The 21,820-nt window shown below is 41.6% G+C and overlaps 1 protein-coding gene across 4 annotated transcripts in view; it reads right to left on the reverse strand.

Moving 5' to 3' along the window:
* Nucleotides 1–21,820, reverse strand: part of RABGAP1L (RAB GTPase activating protein 1 like) — a 149,870-nt gene that overhangs the window by 52,581 nt on the left and 75,469 nt on the right. For 3 of the 4 annotated variants that reach the window (XM_081012105.1, XM_081012107.1, XM_081012106.1), the window contains exons 16-19: nt 18,250–18,324; nt 16,642–16,767; nt 11,307–11,450; nt 8,632–8,673 (exon numbers count right to left, since the gene is read on the reverse strand). In XM_081012105.1, the coding sequence (XP_080868231.1) occupies nt 8,632–8,673; nt 11,307–11,450; nt 16,642–16,767; nt 18,250–18,324 (387 nt within the window). Of the gene's footprint in view, nt 1–1,721; nt 2,285–8,631; nt 8,674–11,306; nt 11,451–16,641; nt 16,768–18,249; nt 18,325–21,820 lie in introns of those variants that run through there. The other variant, XM_081012108.1, reaches the window with a different exon arrangement.

The following is a 21,820-nucleotide window of genomic DNA, read 5'->3' on the forward strand; positions in this document are numbered from 1 at the left end:
ATATAGAGGCTGGTGATTAGAACGTGCACAAGGTGGAATATGACAGATGTTTACAAAATTATGGATGGTGCCTAAAGGTTGTAATCCAACGAAATTTATTGATGTCTCAGATAAGAAAATAGAACACAGATGGAATGATGGCTGCTAACTTAAGTGGCTTTAAAAAAAATGCAGGACAATTTTTCCTTATCTTTCTGCAGCTCTTCATTATGATAGCTCAATGGAATCACCATGTCCAGAGGCAACATCCCTCAAATAGACCTGAATGGGAGATACTGTGGACCAACTGTAGAAGCTTGTGAGCTTCTAGAGGCTCCTGGTGGCCGCTGTTGGAAACTGAACATTAGCCTAGACAGGCCTCTGGCTGATAGTCTGGTTTTACATTCTTATGAAGATTATTGTTCTTCCCCTAGATTTACAAGGTTGTTGAATCGCACCAAGAAATACAACATCAAATCTCACATTTTAAATGCTGACGAAGTTTGTTGAGGGAAGCTATTGAGGTAAACAAAACATTCCAGGTTCCACCCACAGGTGATGGTATCTGATCTGCTGAATTTGTATTCATATACATATATTTTATTTTATTTTTGTAGACGACTAAGTTGCAGCTAGTAATGTGTGTCCTTTTTCAACCTGGTATACATCATATTGACAATACTTGTGGCAAAACAGATTCTTAAATATTTTCAGGACAGACAAAGCAGCAGAGGTGCTCTTCTATTTAGCAACAGTATCAGAGTAACATAAATTATTGCATGAAATAAGGAAATTTTGAAACCACTGAAAGTCTTAGGCATCTGATGGATTATAAACCAGACAATTAAAAATTGCAACACCATCAAGTCCTGGATATACATACTGAGAGTCAAAAACAAAGAGCTTATGGGTTTTGTTTTGGCTTGATTATTTTTTTAATATACTGTGAAGATGATTTAATGTCATTTGGGCAGCGTATAAAGTAAACTGATGGAATAAATACTTGTGGTGCTAAAAATTAATATCTAGATGAACTAAAATAATTTTAGGGATAAGTTTGGATCAATCAAACCTGTACGATTTGCCTGTCATTTGCAGTTCTGAAGGTTGTATGTCTTAACTTCAGGTTACATGGACATGGTTAATTTGTTCTAATTGTTAAGAGAACATTTTTTAATAATTTCAGATCAAAAATTTCAACTTATCTCTTCCTACCAGCCCTATTCTCATAATCAATGACACAAACATTTGATTTGCACTATTACTGCTTACCAAGAATGTAGAAAAGATAGTTTGCACCTTAGTAATATGGCAGAATAGATTATGCTGATGCTAATAATGATGCTGATAACATCTGCAAATTGCAAAGGCCAACAGCTAGTACAATGAATTTGATGAGGTTTAAAAATAATAATAATAATAATAATAATAATAATAATAATAATAATATCAAGTCTTAAACATTTGAGGGTGCTAGAAAATCCACTGGAAAATCAGGTTCAACTGTGACAACATCGGCAAGAAGAGGGGAGGCAATTTTCGACTCAAAAGGTAATCTAAGCCAGTTCCCCAGCCCGGTGTCTATAAGGAAGATGACCAAGAGTCATTATGTCCTAAATGCACTGCATAAAATAGGGTTACCCTCATGCAACCAACCATGAAATGGATCCTTTGAGACAGCTGAGTGTTAATAAGAATGGCAGATTTGCTATGCATCTATTTCTAGAAAACCAGAATCTCACCGCAAGAAGCCGGGGAACAAATAGGCGATGCCCCATTCCCAGAAGTTCCAACACTCGACAGGCATACTCATTCACAAGCTTGCTTCTTTCATCATGTATATCCTGGGACTTTCTGATGGGTGGTGCAAGCTTGGGAGCTGGGGTTGGGCAAGGCACCCCTTCTTCCATCAGCAAAAAACAGCAAGTATCCAGAGTGAGAAGCACTGTTCCCTTAAGCCACAATTTCACACAGTGGTTATTATCGGAGCCAGCTTTAGGTCTCTGAAAGACCAATACATTTACTGTCTACACCAGGGACTTTCAGGTACAGGCTCAAAAAACAGAAAACATCTTTGCTGAAAAGCACAGAAGAAGCTGGCAATTCAAAAAAGACAAAAACTTAAAGAGATGGATCTAAAAATGTCTGAAAACAGGGGAAATGGCAGAGAATGATGCAGAAAAAAGGCTGCGATGGCCCAGCCTGCCTGTGAATGTGTGTAAGAGCAGACAGGAGCAGCAGCAAGAGCAAAAAGCTCAGGCCAGTTGTAAAGCTGCAAAGAGAAAAAGGATGAGCTCATTGCAATCCTAGATTCGTGACAAGCGTGTCTAAGCTGCTGCTGCCGCCTCTCACTGTGAATCAGTAATGAGGGGTAGAAAAGGAGGGGGAAGGGAGAGGCGGAGGTAGGTGAATGAGCATGCAGAGGGTGTCTCAGAGGAGAATGCTGTAATAAGAAGCCAATAGTGAGCTCTTGGACAGATGAGCTCCCCTCCCAATCCACCCTCCGTCTACATTAGTCTGACAGCTACCCAAGCCTGCAGACACATTGTAGTCTCAGTGTCTCTTGCTTGGAAGAAGTCAGACTGATAGCCACCCAAAATACTGGCCTCAATAAATATCTGCTTTCAAATAAAGATTCGATCCTGCCTAGGCATACCAAAGCTGAGGGAGAGGAAGGGAGGGGAAACCCATCAGTCCCGCCCAGATTGCTGTACGAATGCAAGACCAATGGAAGAACAAAACAGCTGGGCGCTACTGATGCATGATCATCTGAAATGGTATAGACTGTATTCCTATTCTCTGTACAGCACTAAGTTACAGCTTCCATGGTGGAAAAGCTTCAGAGCAGCTGTGTGGGGGGAAATGGAGAACTGCTCTAAAAACATAAAATAAACATACTGGGTAAAAGGAGCAATACTGATTGGAAAATGTTGAGTACTTTACTTCAAAGGATAGTTTCATTGTATATGCAAATATTATTAGCATACGGGACATTTAACCCACATTTCACAATACTGATTTTTTTTCCTGAAACTGCTAAACATTCAGATGTAAATCTAATCTAACAAATTTAAAGTGCCAGATTATTTAGACTTCATTTTCTTTTCTTCATTGTAGATAATCTGCTGTCTATAAAGACATTATATTTGTAGTCACCTTGTTTTTAACAACATCTGTATTTCACATTAAAGAGCCTATGGCCTGTCGATAACCCATGAGCCACATATTACATGCCCATATTGTCATGTCACAGATTTCAATGTGGCTGGGATAAAATCAGATGTCTCTGTCTCCTAAACAAAGATTCTGCTTGATTTGCTTATATTAGCCATGACCCAGACACACAGACACACACAGTCACCACGACCATGTGTACCATAATTTACCAAGAATTCACCTCAATAAGGAGAATGCTGGATTCTGCATATGAAACTGGTTTTACGTATATTCTGGGTGGTGAGTGGACTTTTTTAATTTAAAAAAACCACCCCTCCAACCAGCCCTGCCCCAATTTGGGGAGAAAAGATACACCACCATCATGTGACTAAAGAAGAACATCTAAAACAAAGGTTTATCAACAAGGAGAAATTATTTAGTTAAAGTATATTAAATCCAGCATATCGCTGAAGACAAACATAGATGAAGACTGGTAATTTTCTGGAATGGAGCAGAAATTATCTTATCAAAGAGTGATTACAAAAAGCAGTATGGGTATAGCCCAAGATCAGATAACCATAAACACCTACATGCAACAACTCTTCAGAAAACAGTGTTTTGAATTTGCTGATTGTAAATGAATTTTTCACTATAGTTCTGTCTAATTTGACCATATAATTCTTGATTCCATTCCTAAGCTTCATGCCATTGCTAATAGGATAAAATCACAACAATTCTACTTATATCAAGGCAGCAGGCAGGTCTGTTCTCTTCCCTAGCTTACTGTTCAGCAAAACCCCAGACTTAAAGGATTAAAATGTAAAGACTCTGAACATAAACTTGCCCAATGTGATTAAGATGCCATTCTATTTCTTGTTGACCCTGAAACTTCATTAAAATAATAACCCGCCCTTCACCCTAAGATTGAAGGCCAGGCTGCAACCATTAAAACACAATGTTAAAAACAGTTTAAAACCACTGTGAATAAAGATCCTCTCATCCATGAGCTGATTATGGATGAGAATGCCGATCTGGCCTGCATCACTGAGACCTGGGTGGATGAGCAGGGTAGAGTTGGTCTCACCCAGATGTGCCCACCTCAGTACTCAGTGCAGCATCGGGCAAGACTTGAGGGCTGGGTAGGGAGAATTGCTGTCGTCTATAGAGATATTCTCTCTCTCTCTCCCTGTCCAGTCCGGGGCGGGAGGGAATCTAGAGTGTGTGTTCCTGGCGTTGAGCGATCGGGACAGATTAGGGATTCTGCTGGTTTACCACCCGCCTTGCTGCCCAGCAGTCTCCCTGCCTAAGCTGACAGAGCTGGTCCCGGAGGCAGTGCTGAAGACTCCGAGACTGTTGGTTCTGGGGGGCTTCAACATCCATGCTGAGGCAACTGGCTCTGGGGTGGCTCAGGACTTCATGGCTGCCATGATGACCATGGGGCTGTCCCAATATGTCAACGGCCCAACACACGTGGCAAGCCACACTAAGGACCTTATTTTCTCAACTGGGCAGGAAGAGGGTGATCTGAGGGATATTGACATCAGCCCCTTATCATGGTGAGATCACTTCCTGATGACCTTTAGGCTTTCAGCACCTTTTCCCCTCCGCAGAGGCAGCGGACCTATTAGGATGGTCTGCCCTCAGAGACTGATAAGAGTCAATGGGTTTCCAGACAGCTCTGGGGGATTTCCCTCCCGATAGGACTGGTGCTCCTGCTGAAACTCTGGCTGACCCTCTGGAACAACCAAATGACTCGGGCCAGTGACACAATCACTGGAACACGAGTGGAGGAAAAATCCCGTTGAATGCAATCGAACACTTGAGGGCTCATCATCAAGTCTACCTAGTGGCAGTGAAGGCTGAAAAGAAGAACTACTTTGCTTCCTCCATTGCATCCTCATTGTGCCATCCAGCAGAGCTTTTCTGGGTAATGCGGAGGCCAGTTACAGTCTGGCTCAAAGGAGGTGGTAGAACCAACAGCAGCTCACTGATACTTGTTTGCAAAGCATTTTGAGGATAAAATTGCTTGGATCCATCGCGACCTTGCCTCTGCTGTTACAGCAGATGAATCTCAAGGGGTGTCTAGAGCACAGTCTAGACCTGTTGTGTTGTACGAGTTTCGGTTGGTAAGGCTCAATAATGAAGACAAGAGAATGTCCACCACCCTGTGCCAACATCCTATTTCGATTACAAACTGAACTCAACCACCCAAGTTCACTAATAGAAAGGATGGTAAAAAAAATAATTTAAACCTATACCCCACAAACTAGGAGGCAATTAGGGTGGGGGGGAAGGGAGGGGGTGATGGTGAGAGCAAGAAGAGGAAACTTCAAGGATGGAGAGGAAGAATGAACCATCTTCTTCAAGCCCATAACAATTTATAGTAAGTATGCTGGGGGGGGAGGAGATCAGAGATCGGGGATGGTGGGCTGGATGATGTTAAGTTAGGAAAACTCCCCATTCCATTTACCATTTTCCAAATGCCTCCCACACCAATCTGCTATATAGCTATAACACTCTCAGATTTGGATGGTGGTGGGAAGACTCTGTCCATGAATCACACTTGCGCTCTGATTTCTAAAACAGCCTCCACAAAGTACAGAGTTCCTGGGTGAATGGCTGAGCTTAAAATATAAAACTGGATCTCAGGAAAGGTTTACATATACTATCGCCTTAAAAACTTATTTGGTGGCACAGTCTTTAGTAACCAAGATCCCACTTCATCAGTTAGGAACACAGGAAGCTGCCTTGCTTCATTAAGGTCAGTATGATCTACATCAGCATCTCCCAATGTGTGTGTGTCATGTGCAGGTGTGTCACGGGTTTTTTAGGCAAACCCCAAATACTTACTGTGTGTAATCCTTAACTGGTATGATAAAAACCTCTTAAAAACTTTTTGTTTTGTTGCGACATTATGCTGCATTGTCATTTATAACCAAACATCAGAATCACTCAAGTCTTCATTTTAATACTTGAGAGCTGCTCCTTAGAGAAGACCTAAGGTCCAAACTTCATGTGACAGTAAGTTCGAGGGCTTCCAGTCAGAATGAACTCAGGCTTGCAAGAGAGGTTAAAAATAATTTTGAAAGGTTTCTTCGGCTATGTTGAAACAAGAGGAAGAACAAGCAAGTGGTAAGTCCCTTGCATGGAGAAGATGGAGAAATGCTATTGGGTAACAGAGAGACGACAGAACTGCTCAACACTTATTCTGCCTGTCGCCACCCAACAGGAAAGCAATGCCCAATCTTGTGATGCAAGGAGGGAGCTGCAGCCCAAGATAGGAAAAGAGGCAGTAAGGGAACACCTGACTACTTTAAATGAATTCAAATCTCCAGGGCCTGGTGAACTGCACCTAAGGGTACTAAAGGAGCTTGCAGATGAAATCTCAGTGTCTCTGTCTATAATCTTTGAGAATTCTTGGAGAACAGATAAGGTCCCTGTGGACTGGAGGCAGGCAAATGTTGGCTCCATATTCGGGGGGGGGGGGGAGAAGGCCCAGGTAACTACCAACCAGTGAGCTTGACACTGATACCAGAGAAGGCCCTAGAACACATAATGTGAGCACTTAGGAAACAATGCTGTGATTACCAAGACTCAGAATGGGTTTCTCAAAAACAAGTCATGCCAGACGAATCACAAGTTTAGTAGATCAGGGAAATGCTGTGGATGTAGTATATCTTGAATTCAGTAAGGCTTTTGACAAAGCCCCCCATGATATTGTGGAGAAACTGATAAAATGTGGACAGGTGAAGTACAAAGTAACAGGTGAATTTGTAGCTGGTTGACTAAATCCAAAGAGTGCTCACTAACAGTTCCCTGTCATCCTGGAAAAAGTGACAAGTAGGGTGCCACAGAGTTCTGTCCTGGGCCCATTGTTGTTCAACACCTTTATAAATGACTTGGATGACACCAAACTGGAAGGGGCAGCCAATGCCGCAGAAGACAGTATTGGGATTCAAGATGACCTTAACATTCTTCTTCCTCTTTTTTCTGTTTTTATTTGTTTATTTTTATTGTATTGCATTGAATTATGAAAAGCCTTAATAAAATTTATTATTATTACTTTTCTTTTTAAAGGACTGTCCCCCATAATGATTTGGCATAAATGGACATTTGTCTTGCTGCAAATTTATGTTTGAAGACCCCGATGGAGGACATTCTGCCCACCTTTCCTTTCTCCACTGACAACTTGGGGGGGCTGTGGGTTACAACATCATCCACCACCTCACATATGGTTAGGGCTTCCTTTCCCCAACCTAGAGAGTTACCTGTAAACTGAGCTTTTTGTCTGCTAAAGTGAGGGCAGGGGGCATCTGCTATTCTTGTTCTGTCTGTGGCTCCCTGCACACATACACACACACACACACACACACACACACACACACACACCCCAACCCTTCCTTGCCAGTTTCCTGGAGTGATGTTTTCAGTTATTTTTCTGGTGGTCTCTTTTCAAGGATCATTTATGGGTTGAAGAATTGTCTGCCCTGCCAGTTAGTCTGGTGAGAGGGATGACTCCTCCCCTCGTCAAGTACCTACCTGAACCTCCAGTAGGAAATGTCACCCCATCAGGAATATCCCCTATAAGGATCTTGAAACAGACATTCACAGCAAAACAAATGTTCATTTTCTCAAAGCACCTTTGTCATGGCACATGGCACTCTGCTTATATCTCAGTCTGCTTGTGCTGACTACCACTTCAAAAAGGCACTGGAGAGTAAACTGCAAGCAGGACACTGATACACTTATTCCATACATCTGCTTCATTCAATATAGTATTTCATTCTATCTAGTGCCCAGCTAGATGCAACAGCTCTCATCCCTATAACAAACATATAGTCACCCAGGGAGGAAATGCATATAATATAGTGCTTGTTCCCAAAAAGAGCCAGCCAAGGCCCACAACCAAGGACATAGCAACGGAGATTTCACTTTGCTCTACAATTGCTACTACTTCCTTTCGACCTCCCCAGTATGAACAGCAATGCTTGTCTGCTAAGAGACTTCCAAGAGTTGCAAGGGGCACCTTATCACTTTCAGTCAGGCCAGCAGCTTCTTTTGTAGGGGGAAAGGCCACATTACTATAGCTCTTCTCTGATACAGAATACTTCATATACCTATTTGACTTCATGAACCTTTCATGCCAAGAAATAGTTTTATAAAATAATTGTTGCTCACACCGAAGTTTCCTATAATACGAGAACTAGCTTCTGATTCAAATCCCTGTAATGGAATAGACTGCCTGATATAAAACTTCTATGAACTGTATGGGCAGGCTTTGAACAGCCACCTAGCTATGGTGAATAAAAACTACCTCCGAATCACAAGGCAGGGAAGTTTTTATAAATTGGCAGGGAGGCTATCAAGAAGCAACAAATGACAACACAAACATATGTGGTCAGATAGGCTAGTAAAGTTGTTGTGAGTAATTTTTGCCAAGTTACTTGTAAGGCTATGTGTGGACATAAAACCTGGAATAACACAAAAATGACTTACCTTTAGGAGAGCCAGTGCTACATTAAATATTACATTCAGACCCTGAAAAAGAGAAATAAATGGTATTGATCCTGTTTATAAATTTTAAAAACAGGAACCCCAAAACACAAATTCTGTGACCAAGCAAAATTAACACAAACATCAAATCAAGCAGCAAAACTGTTCCTAGGCTATTATCATCACTCTACAGCTAAGTCATTATGGCTTACCTGCAAAAAAAGTATTTGTGAATACAAAACTAACACATTAAGGAGAAGTCTAGACTAAATAACTCTTCTTATCTAGTTTTCTGCATATAGGGACATTTGTTTATCATCAAGGAAGGGTGGATTAATAGTATTCATAAATAAATAAATAAATAAATAAATAAAGTAATGCTAGATTAGAATTCTGCACAAGTACTCACATATGTTAGGCTCATATGGCTCCTCCTCCTCATATGACCCATGATCAGAAACATAAAACTGCAGTGAGTGGCAATTCAGAGTTTGCCCTGAAACCAGGACCGCTAACTATGATTTGCTGCAAAGTGTGATTAGAATATTCCAATGGCAGAGTGCAGAGGGGAGAGGAAGCAAGTGACCTCAAGGGTCATGATTTAGCAGCCAGCTCTAGAAACTTAAAAATAGTACTGGCCACAGTCTGGTACAAAATTAAACATGCTAAAGTTGTATTCATTTAAACAGGGTCACAAATACAAAAGGAATATTTTTTAATCATATAGTGTAAGCAAACCAGATTTCATCCACTAGATGTCAGAATTGTAACAGTAATTAAACTCCAGTAGTCAGCAGCAGTTACTTTACATATCCTGAACATAATGTGTCACAGGTCTTTACATACAGTACAACAGGGGTCGGTGAGGTTTACCTCGCCTGGGCCGGTTCACTCCAGCGGAGATCCCTCTGTGAGCTAAAACGCACGCATTTTTCCAATGCTGGCGTCTGCACAGAAGCGATTTCCAGCGTCTGCACATGCACAGATGTGATTTCCGGCACTGTGGAAGCGAGTCCCCGCACCACACTGCGTCGGTTTAGAGCAGCATGCGGGGACTCACTAAGCACGCGGCTCGGTTCAGGGGCAGCTCGTGGGCTGGTTAAACGACCCCGTGGGCCACTTGTGGCCCATGGGCCTTAGGTTGCCGACCCCTGCAGTACAAGATGTTGAATGATAATGGTTCAATTCAAACGTAAAACCAAATCATGGTTTGGTGATCAGCACTGTCGCTGTGGGATCACACATTCCCTCTTCCTACCTGTGTGGAAGCCTTAGTCATAGTCTACTGGGCCATACAAATTGGTAAAACACACCTCAGTCAATGCCCAAGCAGTATTTCTCTGAGCTGTTACAAACATGGAACGTGGCCAAACCCCACTCCCCCAAAACAACTTTGTACATTTTGAAAAACTGCAGAATGGGTTGGTATCCTCGTAACTATTTAGGTCTCTTTGTTAAAGCTCCTTAGATTTCTGTTTGTCACTTTCGTTTAATTAATATATTTTGTGCTGCTGCTTTAGGCCATATACACAAATCAGACACAAATGCCCTTTAGACATTAGATTTTGAGGAAAGGGTACAATGCCAGTTCTTCTACATACTAGGTTCATTTGCAGGGCTGGGCAATGTCAGGTTTTCACCACACCAACGTTATATCACCACAGCAACCAAACACCGCAGCCTGGTGATACACCACAATGTCGAAACAACAAGCTGCATTGGCCCCAGCCAGTATGAGGACCCGAGCGATGACAGCTCCACTCAACAGTATAACATGGGTGAAACCACTGCTGCTATTAAAGTCTATGAGGCAAACTGATTTAAACTTAATAGTGTGTATGGAGGTGGCACTTTGAACCAGCCAAAACCACGTTTTTAGAAAGCAGATTTCTCCTTTAACAAGTAGCCTCAATTATTCAAATAAATCTTATAGCAGAGAAAGGGCATACAGTCAGAAAAATTATCCCACAATCATTCCAGTTTTTGTTGTTGTTGTTTTTTTAAGGCAACTTTGGGAAGAGGTTATACATAGCACCTTGCTGAATGGAACAATCCACCGCTTTCTTTCCCCCCATGTACTGTTGTAGGGTATCTCCCAACCTCCCTAGAGCCAATTTTGGGGGGTATGATAGGAGGAGAGGGAAGAAAACCCTGTTGCACTAGCAGGAGCCATTGCGCTACAGATGGCAGAGTAACCCACATTATTTTAAGACAACAGAGTACTGTATTTTTCGCTCTATAAGACGCACCTTTCCCCTCCTAAAAAGTAAGGGAAATGTGTGTGCATCTTATGGAGCGAATGCAGGCTGCGCAGCTATCGCTGAAGCCAGAAGAGCAAGAGGGATCGGTGCGCACCGATCCCTCTTGCTCTTCTGGCTTCAGGGATAGCCACGCAAAGCCTCTTGACCGCAGAGGGAGTGCTCCTCCCTCTTCGCTCAAGAGGCTTTGCGTTGCTTCCTTATTTCTTGTTTTCCTATTCTAAAAACTAGGTGAGTCTTATGGTCGGGTGTGTCTTACAGAGCGAAAAATACGGTAAGTGTAAGAGCATTCCCATATAATATTCTCATTTAATACAAGTAGTCTTCCTTCAGATCCAATAACAAAAGTAAGCTCAAGAAAAGTGGCAATTCATTTCATGCAAAGCAAGACTCTTCAGATGGAAGGTGGTTTTATTTTACCTCACAAAGGAGTAAATCAATTATGTGGAAGACCATGCAGAGTGGGAACTTGGCAGTGAAGAGGGTGAGAAACCACTGGGATGCATACATGTGAGCTTCCAAGTTCTGTTTCAAGAAATGGTTATACAAATCCGGAAGCTGCTCCTAGAGGTAAAAGAGAAAGTTGACTCCATCTTTTGCTCTCTGAAGTATTTATTCCTATGCAGGCTTCTAAGAATGAAATACTTCATTACAAATGCTAGCATGCCAAAATACATTTTAAGTTGATACCTGTTTTGCTATCCTGCTGCTTATCCTACTAATATACCTACAAACACATACATTTTCTTATGATTTATTTCTGTGACACCTGGAGGGCAGTCAACAACATTGGGATGGCGCCTCCTCCGAGAGCAGACATGCAGGGTCCACAGCTAACCAAAAGAACAATTAAATCAGGGTGAGTAATTAAATCACATGTACAGAGGAGGCAAAAGCCACCAGCTCCTCCTGTAACTAGTTAGTCTCAGAAAGAAGGTTCGAGCCCCACACTGGACAAAAGATTCCTGCATTGCAGGGGGTTGGACTAGATGATCCTTGTAGCCCATTCCAACTCAATGATTCTATGACAAAAGCCTCCTGGGAGTCTCAGAAAACAGAAATTCACTATAAGGGAAAATCTATTTCCTCATGCGGATCCCAGGGGACTCTCAACAACACAGGGTTACATCACAGCAGTATACATTCTGGTTTTTTAATATTTTGTTTTTCATCTTCACATTTTACAATATAACCACACATCTGAATTTACAGATCCAACTGAAACATCCAATCATTGACACCCCCCCCTTTCTGCGGTTACTTACGTTAAATATTTCCCACCACATTTCCAGTTAATATCTATCAACTAGTCATCATTTATGTTGTATTTCAGTTATTCTCAGTGCACGCTTTTATGTTAGTGATTTAAGTTGTTTACAATAATTCTTCAGATAATCAATAAATTTTCCCCATTCTATATCAAAACATCACTCTTCTTGATTTCTTAATCTTCCGGTAAATTTCGCCATTTCTGCACACTCCATCAGTTTTTGTTGCCAAACTTCCTTAGTTGGAACCGATTCTTCTTTCCATCGCTGGGCATACAATGTGCGGGCAGCCATGGAAGCATACCTAGATAAGTTTGCTTTGTTCTTTGTGTACATCTAAACCTATTATTCCTAAAAGAAAAGCTGGGTGTTTTGTTTTTTACAAACGTTATCTTCAGCATTTTTTTCAACTCATTATATATCATTTTCCAATATGCTTTTGCTACCTTGCAAGACCACTACATATGAAAAGGGTATCCTTACACTCCTTACACTTCCAACAGGTATCTGATTCTGACTTATACATTTTTGCTAATTTACTGGGAGCCAGATACCATCTATACATCATTGTCATTTAATTTTCTTTTATCCCATAACATGCAGTAAATTTCTTATCAACATTCCACAGTCGCTCCCTCTCTGTCATTTCAATATTATGACCAATATATATTCCTCAGTGTATCATTGATGATTTCACCTGTTCATCTTTTGTTTGCCATTCTAATAGCATATTATACATTTTAGACAATTTATTATTATTATTATTATCTAACCAGTCTCTTTCTAATTGCGATGTTTGAGTCGAAAAACCATTCCTCTTATCTAATTTAAATACTTCACTAAGCTGATGATACTGGAGTCAACTTGTTACCAAGTTGGTAACAGTATACATTCTGGGTGGACTTCTGAAAACCAGACGTTATTACTTTACAATCCTTCACATTTTTTTAATGCTGAAAGCAGAATCTGCTGAGCAAACAGAATAAATTATATAAAACTTTGCAAATGTGTGGACCAAAGCCTAAATGTCCTCATCAGGAAAACTACCCTTGAAAGCTGCCAAAGCAGCTGCCATGCTTAGAGAGCGGTCTGCAATACCCACCAGTAGCCTCTTGAACAAGCTCTGATTGGCCAAGACAATAGATCATGTCATCCACCAATAGATGGTTGCTTTAGAGACTCTGGTACCCAAACATCTATTCAGGAAGGGAATGAATAGGGACTCTTGTTTTCCTAGGGTATGTCATCCTATCTAAATAGATGTGGAGCATCTTAGTCATATCCAGCTTGTGCCAGTCTTGTTCTTTGGGGTGAACTGACTTAGGGCATAGCCAAAGTAGGGATATTTCCTGTGACACATGGAAAAGTGTATCAATTTTGGGGGGGAAAAGGAATGGGGCCTAGGGGCTACTTTGTATGAAGGAAGCACAGCTGGGAGTTTCCCAATAAGATCTGTACTCTCCAAGCTGACAGAATGGCTCCCAGGAATACTGTCTTATGCACAAGCACTGTCAGTGAACATTTTGGGTCATTACATAAATGGTAGGCCCAGGAGAATGATGAAGACCCAGCTGAAATTCCAAAAAGGAAATCCATGAACTGAAGCGATGGTTAAGGAACCATTTCACATGCCGGACAAAGCGATGGAGCCCTTCTCCTTATAACCTAGAATGCTTGCCAGGGCTGCATGTTGCTGCATAATGTTGCTGGTAATGAAGCCCTTGCCCAAGCCTTTACTGTTTAAATCCTAAAACCTGTTTGAAAACTGATCTATAGTCTTGCCACTCCCATGAGACTTGCATTTGCAGTGTTTATCTGGATGGTACAAGGTCACATTCCATTTCTTCCACTGTTTACTGACTACCGTATGAGCTGCAGCCATAAATAACTCACAGAGTGTGTATCCAAACTGTGCCATTAAAATTCCACTCTGGAATTCTTCCTTGGCACACAGCTGAAAGCAAGATCTTCTCTCAAATTCAGCCTCTTTGCCACATCTGTTCGGCAGCAGTTCATTCCCAACTGCATTACTCCATCAGCACTCCTAGTCCAGTCCAGGAATAATTTTAAAGTCCATTCAGCCTTGGTTGGGGGGGGGGGGAATCTTAGTAAAACCTTGTTAAATTATTTGTTGAGCATAAATCAAAATCCTTCCCCCCTCTTTTCTGAAGTAACAAACAGAATAGCACAGCAGCGGCTACACATGTCTCTTTCATTTTGCAGGGGGAGGACAAGAACAAGGAGACCATTTGAAAACCACAAGAAAGCACAAAGCACCTTGTCCTCCCCCTTCCTTTCCCGGCTGTTCTCAAGCTTCAAAGAAAACATTCAGATACCTTCAAAGAACCAAGCCCAGTCCTTTGGGCAGCTGACTGGTTGCGGCATTAGCATTAGCATATATCGGTCCAGGAGTGCCTCTTGATTAATGTCAATTGTCTGAATTATGGAGGAACCAACCACAAATTAGCCAGAGATGGAGTCTCGTCCATGGCAGGGACACACTCCCAGGTCATACCCGCTGTGCATTTCAAGTTGGCAAACACAGGCTTGCGCGGCACAGCGGGATGCAGTGAGCTCCTCAGAACCCACTGGGGAACACTGCCAGGATAAATCTCATAAATCTCATAAATTGCCTCATAAATCCTGGCTTTCCCCTGCCTGAATCTCCTTCCCTTCACTGCCTCCAGAGTGCAGTGAGGAGCAGCCACCATTGACTCGTGACATGACCAGAGACCCTCTTCAAGAAATCTTTGATGGGTTTACAGGTTGTCGGAGTCAGCTAGCACCTCTGCCCAAACAGACAGCCCTGACAAAAAATGAATTTGTGACCAAGGTCTGAAAGACTCCAACTGGCACCTCAATCCCCCTGAATAAGGTGAGGCCTCCACACTCTTATTACAGGGATCTCTAGGTCCACCTTTATGAAGATGGGATTATGATCTGTGGGAATCACTGCTATAGAGGTGAGGTCAGCTATAGGTGTATCCACCAGCAGCACCTTGAATTGTGACGTAACCTTGCCAGGGAGAAAGTAATGCCTTCAGGTTTGAGTTTAAAAAGATTAGCCCACTCTGTCTTTCAGATATTTCTGAATGATTCTGGAAAGCAAACCAAGAGACATTTTGGTGGACCTTGCAGGAAGGCTGCATGTGTTCCTTTGGGATACGGAAACCTCTGAAAGCTGGAGAACGAAGCATACCTTTGGCAATAAGGTAGGGAACGACTGAGGTAGGAAAAATATGTTCATAGCTAGAGACTGTCTCAGTATCTTCCTCTAAGAGCTCACTCTACTCCCATCCTTAAGGACTGGGGGGAAATGCCAGGGTTAAGTTATTTCCCAACCTTTGAGTGTAGTGGGGCGAGAGAGTTTACTTGGTTTTAATTCCATTTCTCATTCCCCTCCATCTGAGTGGATGGCTTTGAGGTGGCCTTGAGGCTTTGGCTTGCCTTGATGAACTCAAGATTGCTAAGAGGAGGATCTCCTGGAGCTTGTGGAGGAGCTGGTGGGTTAAGACCTATGACCCCTCTTACATTTCTGTCTGGATCTGCGTCCATTCTTTTTGTATTTGTGCTTTTCTATATTTGTGAATCTCTGAAACTCATAGCAAGATAGGGGTGGGGAGCACCCCTTGAATGTCTTGAGCCACCAATTCCTTCACTGGCCCCAACTCTGGATCAATCTGGAAGGGAGGCATTGGCAATACTCACCCACACCAATTCTTGGCACCAAAAATATATTCTGTGTGTTGAGTGTCCTCTTACCTACCCTATAGGAGAGGAGAGATGGCTGGACTGCCTTCATTTTATACTGCTTTCTTTGACTGAGTTATAGAACTGATGGGGACTTCCATGATATAACTGCACCTAACCCTGGACTCTCCCACTCAACCCAGTGCTGGGAGTGGGATAAGGATGCAACAGCGACTACCTGTAGTTTCCCTTAAGTGTCCTTGTTACCCTTCTCTATCAGGGGAGGAACGGAGAAGCAGAAGTATAAACTAAAGACAAAAGGTTCTGAATCCAAGGCTGGCCTGATAGGTCAGGGTGGCCTCAGCCTCTGGAGAAGCAAGAAGATGTATCCTGCTATTCTGTTCCAGTGGAGGCACCATCCCAGTGTTGTCAAATACCTCTGGGGAGGCCCAGGAGAACACTTCAATTATACCAATAAAATGTGAAAGTAAATTTAAAGATGTCTCATTTCTTCTTTAGAGAGCAGGAAGCTAGGATATAATAAAGACAATATGATATTTCTGTATGGAGATAACCTTTCATATGAAATAGATTATAATTTGCCAGTTAAACAAATGCAATGAGACCAATGGCAGTCGTTTTACTGGAAGTAACTTCACAAAATAATGTACGCACAAGAAATGCACACTTGTTTCTACACACATCAGTTCTCAGGACAACACTAAAGGTTTCAATGGTCCCTTCCCTTGGTTTAACCTTTTTATAATGTAAAGATGAATTCCTGAGCCAGAGCTTACCTGTATAAGTTTCTCCAACTGGTAAAATTTGCTGCGAAGATCTTCTAAGTTGTTTTTATAGAGGTCCCGCAGGCCATAGTCATACATTATCCTCACCAGCACACAGAATGCTTGCTCTTCAGGCATCTGCATGGAAACCATTTAAATGAACAAAGTGGCCCTCATGTGAGCTCTGTAATGCTTTAGCCCTAGAATGTATTGTACATAGAGGATTATATGCAAAGAGTGCAAAGCAAGCAAACAAAAGCATTTCTCTAAATATTGCATTTAGAAATTACATTTGATTTTGTGAACAGCAAGTTCCATTATTCTATAAATTATGGGCCTTACAATACATGCACCTGCCATTTTAGTTATAGTACTAGTGATGCTGCTGAACTGCAAGTTTTCCTAGCTGACAAAATACAAATTTATTTCAAGGTGAACTCCCTCAAACCTGAAAACAGTCTTCTAAACCTGTTCTATAAGCACAACGGGAGCCCTACCTGATAAAGTGTTTTTGTCCTAGTGACAGAGAATAAAGCTAACAAGCAAGTTAAGCATTTGTACAAGTTTAGCAAATAGAGCAATACGGCCAAGGCAGTCAACTCTCCACCTTCTGATCTTACAAATTCCAGGTTCCTAAGTAAACAAACTCAATAAATAACAATGACAGATATAAAGGCAGAAATCCAGAAGTGTGAGCGCTGTCTAGGGTTACAGATCCATGTACTCAAAACTAACTTTCTCAGGAAAGGAGCATGAAGAACTGAAGCAAATAGTGGTGACAAGAGATGAAGTTATAGGCTTTATAGGCAAATTAAAATCTAAGCAATCATTGGGTCCTAACAATATGTACCTGAGAATTCTTGAAGAACTCAAATATGAAATTGCTGAAAACCTTACAAAAATATATAACTTGTCTCTCAGATCAGTTTCCATACCCAAGGACTGGAAAGTGGTAAATTTATCACCAATTTTTAAACGGGGATCCAGGGGGGAGAGCTAGCTTAGTATCTGCTCTGTGAAAACTGGTGGAAATAATTACTGGATATAGAATTATCAAGCATAAAAAAATATGTTTTGTTGAGGAACTAACATAGGATTTACCTTTGCACAACCTTTCACAAAAATCTTTTAGAGTTTTAGAGGGCAAAAAGAGACGGATGAGCCAATACATAATGTGCCCCATGGCTTTCAGAGTTAGATACAACTTGCCAAAGACTCCCAAGTAAGTTTTGCAACCATGGGATGACAGGCCCTCTTGCGGATCAGAAAAAGGTTAAAGAGTAGGAAGCAGAGTGTAATAATAAATGGGCAATTCTCACAATGGAGGGGCATTTACAAATGTGGAATGAGTATTACGTAGCACCTGTAACAGTACCAGTTCTGCAGATTAAAGCAGTCGAGTAGGCAAATATGGGAGTGGGAAATGGAGGAAGCTTGAGGCAGCTAAACAAAGAACAAAGTAGTCCTGTTCTAGTTTCATTCTGGACAAAAGGAAGCAGCAAGAAGAAAAGAGGATTAAACAGGAAAGGGAATCTTACAAGTATTTGAGATATGGAAAGCAAAAATCTTTTAACTGCTTTGGCTCATTAAGCAAGAACATCATTTCCATGGTGTACTCACGTGCAGCAGCAGAACAGCAGCTAGAAAGGAATGACCCTGACAATAACCAATTTCTTCATCATACACTGAATATGCCTGTAATAAAAAGACAAGTTTTATTACAATAGTGAATAATGTCAGTGCATGTTCACAGAGAGCAATGAGGTCTTTCCAGATGGTACAGAGAGCAATGAGGTCTTTCCAGAATGGCCTGTTCTAGTGCTTTATTTAAAAAGGTGTAAACTTAAAACTTAGCCTGCAACGCTCCACTGCTATGACAGTCTAGGGTTGGACACTGAAGTTGCAGACAGTTGTCATGACCTGTCCACAAAGTGTTAATATGTTAAACATTACATTACATAAGCCGGCATCAATGGATCAGAGGCCCCTTCCCAGCCCTTGTCCATCCCTCAGATAAGGGAGTAGCTGACAGGCAGACAGAATCAGAAGCCTCTCCTTCCCCAGCTAACTGAACCAAAATGAAGGCTTCAAAGTTTCAAAGCAGATAAACATGTATGAGCTCATTCTTGCAGCAACTAACAATTAGCCCAGGAGTTATCTTGACTACCAATTTCACCATTTTGAACTACGCAGGCAGCTGTGAATCTGCCGCAGCAAAACTCTGCAGTCTTTTGGCACTGGTTTTTATCGGTCAGGGCATACTTAATCACTTGCATCGGATAAATTAAGATTCCTGCCCCAAAATATTATGCAGCTATAAATAAACTATAAATCTTATGGTATCTTAAAGACTCTTGGCTAATGAAGATACCTTATGCACCAGGTGAATTACTATTATCCCTAATAAATACTATTTCCATTAGAAGCAGGGAGCGGGGATCACAAAATGTCATGGACTGACACCAAGGCAGAAAAAGTTCACTGAACAAATGAAAAGGAAGCAGCAATTAAGTATATGTGTGTGCATGCAGATAAATCTGAAAGTACGATTCAGTGAATAAAAACAGACTACATGCACGCAGAGGAGGAACTCAGGAAGGATGTCTAATGAGTTGGTTAACAGGGAAGATTTTGGATGCAAAGTCTGCAACAGGTAAAGTGGTAAAGGCAGCCTACACTTTGGGAGATACCGCAAACATGTAATTCCTTCCTCTCAAATCCTTTTTAAAACAAAATTATGGCACTACTATTCATGATTTTGCTTGGATAAAGTTTAAAGTTAGGGGACGCGGTTGGCGTTGTGGTCTACAACCACTGAGCCTCTTGGGCTTGCCAGTCAGAAGGTTGGCAGTTCAAATCCCCACGACGGGGTGAGCTCCCGTTGCTCGGTCCCTGCTCCTGCCCACCTAGCAGTTCGAAAGCACGTCAAAGTGCAAGTAGATAAATAGGTACCGCTCTGGTGGGAAGGTAAATGGCATTTCCGCGTGCTGCTCTGGTGTCGGTGTTCTGTTGTGCCAGAAGCTGCTTAGTCATGCTACCCCCATGAACCGGAAAAATTGTCTGCAGAGCAGACAAACGCCGGCTCCCTCAGCCTGTAAAGCGAGATGAGCGCCACAAACCCAGAGTCCTGCGACCTTTTTAAAGTTTTGATAAGCCGAAGTACCATTTTTACTCAAGTCTAATGCACCATCGAATCTAAAGTGCACATCAATTTTCAGAACCGTGAAACAAAAAATATTATTTGCTGGCGAATGTAAAGGTGCCATCAGATCTAATGTGCAATTAATTTTTGCAACATAATTTGGTCAAAAAAGGTGAGCATTAGATCGAAGTAAAGATGGTTGTATTTTTCCAGGTGCAAAATTCATTGCCAAACATAGAGAAAGAGACATTAAAAAAACTGCTTTATTTCTTTAAGGAATCTGGGACTAATGAATTAAAGCAATCTGAACACTATAGTGCTGTGATATTTCTTCTGCTTGCATTGCATTGCCCAAGGACTTCATCTATGTTTGAAATAAATAATATCCTTTTACTAAAACATGATGAGAACAGGGAGCCCAAGATAGGAGTGTCCTTAAACATTTGCTCCTTTTTCCCCACCACATCACATTATCCTCTTGCGTCTGAATAGGCTATTACTACTGTTCATAATTTTGCATTGATGGTAGCTTCATCCATTGTTACAACCCCACATGGACAAATTTCCCAATAAGGTAATAAGAACAAATAATTTTACTCTTCACTCCTACCAAGCATCCAGGTAAGACAGGAAATAATTACTTTTAAAGTTCAAGTGATATTTGTGATCAAAACCATTTGGATCTCTGAAACAATCTCTGATAAGAAAAGCTTATATTTTTCCTTGAAATGACAGAATTCTTCTCTGATCAAAAATACTACATTCATTACCACATTTCTTCTGACAAGCCCTAAAATGATTCTAACTGGCAGAATTGACAAGAAAGTTTTTTTTTAAAAAAAAGAGCGAATACACGTGGTCTTTGAATGAATGCTTTGTACAAGCACAACAATAGGTACTAGTATTTAAATATATAAAGGTGAAAATTCTTTCCCCTTCATCTTCTCCATACAAAGACAGCAGTGTTTCTTCAAATGGAAAGACAGACAATGGATGCAGAAATTTCCTTTGCTAAATAAAGGATGCCACCTTCTGCGCTACTGTTTTCCATGTGGCATCAGAATGAACTTGGTTTCAAGGCAACACAGGCAAGGCTAAACCATATAATTTTGCAAAGACACCTAGGTGGTAAGAAGAGAAGACTATATAATGGTTTGCGCCTTGCCTGATAATACATGGCAGATGTGTCATCTGTCAGCAAGCAAGATTTTTAATGCCAGGAAGCCATGGGAGTGTTCTTGTCAGTGTTCCAAATTCCAAGTAGGAGCAACCTTGTTTTGTTTGGACCCTTCTATACAGAACCTAAACTTTAAGTGAACACCAGAATTTGACATCTTTGCAGACTAGAACACAAAATGTTTAAATTGTATAATAGTTATGAGCATGGGACCTGACTAGAGACTACAAAAGCATATATATATATATATGTGTGTGTGTGTGTGTGTGTGTCAGGGAACTGACATCGGAGCCAGAGGCGGAGGCTAGGCTCTCGAGCGATGCTGGAGAGGGGCCCAGCAGGGGGAGAGGCGGTTCACCAGCTGGGGAAAGAAATCAGCGTGACACCAGGGATAAAGGGGGGCAGATGGGGGAATCGGCGAGGGGGCTCCAGGACTCCTCGCCGGAGATCAGCGAGGAGAGCACGGGTCCTCCGCTACCCACGCCCTCCCTGCGCAGAAGACTTCCGCGCAGGGAGAGTAGGAGGAGACTTGGAGTCAAACAACTTTTATGCTGGAAAAGGTTTAAGAAACGCCCACTGACGGATTCTGCTAGCGACTGAGCAGCCACAAAGTGCAGGGGCTGTCCAGACAGAAAAGGTTTAACAAGGCAACCTAGCCAGGAGTGGCACCAACTTACGCACGAGCAACCCCTACATTTATTACAATATATATATATATATATAGTTAAAATCAAGAAGGTTCTACCCATTGTTTATCAGAGAAAAGATGACATGAATTCTGAATCAGTATCGCACTGGTTAGTTAAGACTATAATTATTAATTCAGTATCAATTCAAATCATATGAACACATGTCTATTGTTCAAAAATCTA

This window comes from Podarcis pityusensis, assembly GCF_964106645.2.
Source record: "Podarcis pityusensis genome assembly, chromosome: 6".
NCBI lineage: Eukaryota > Metazoa > Chordata > Lepidosauria > Squamata > Lacertidae > Podarcis > Podarcis pityusensis.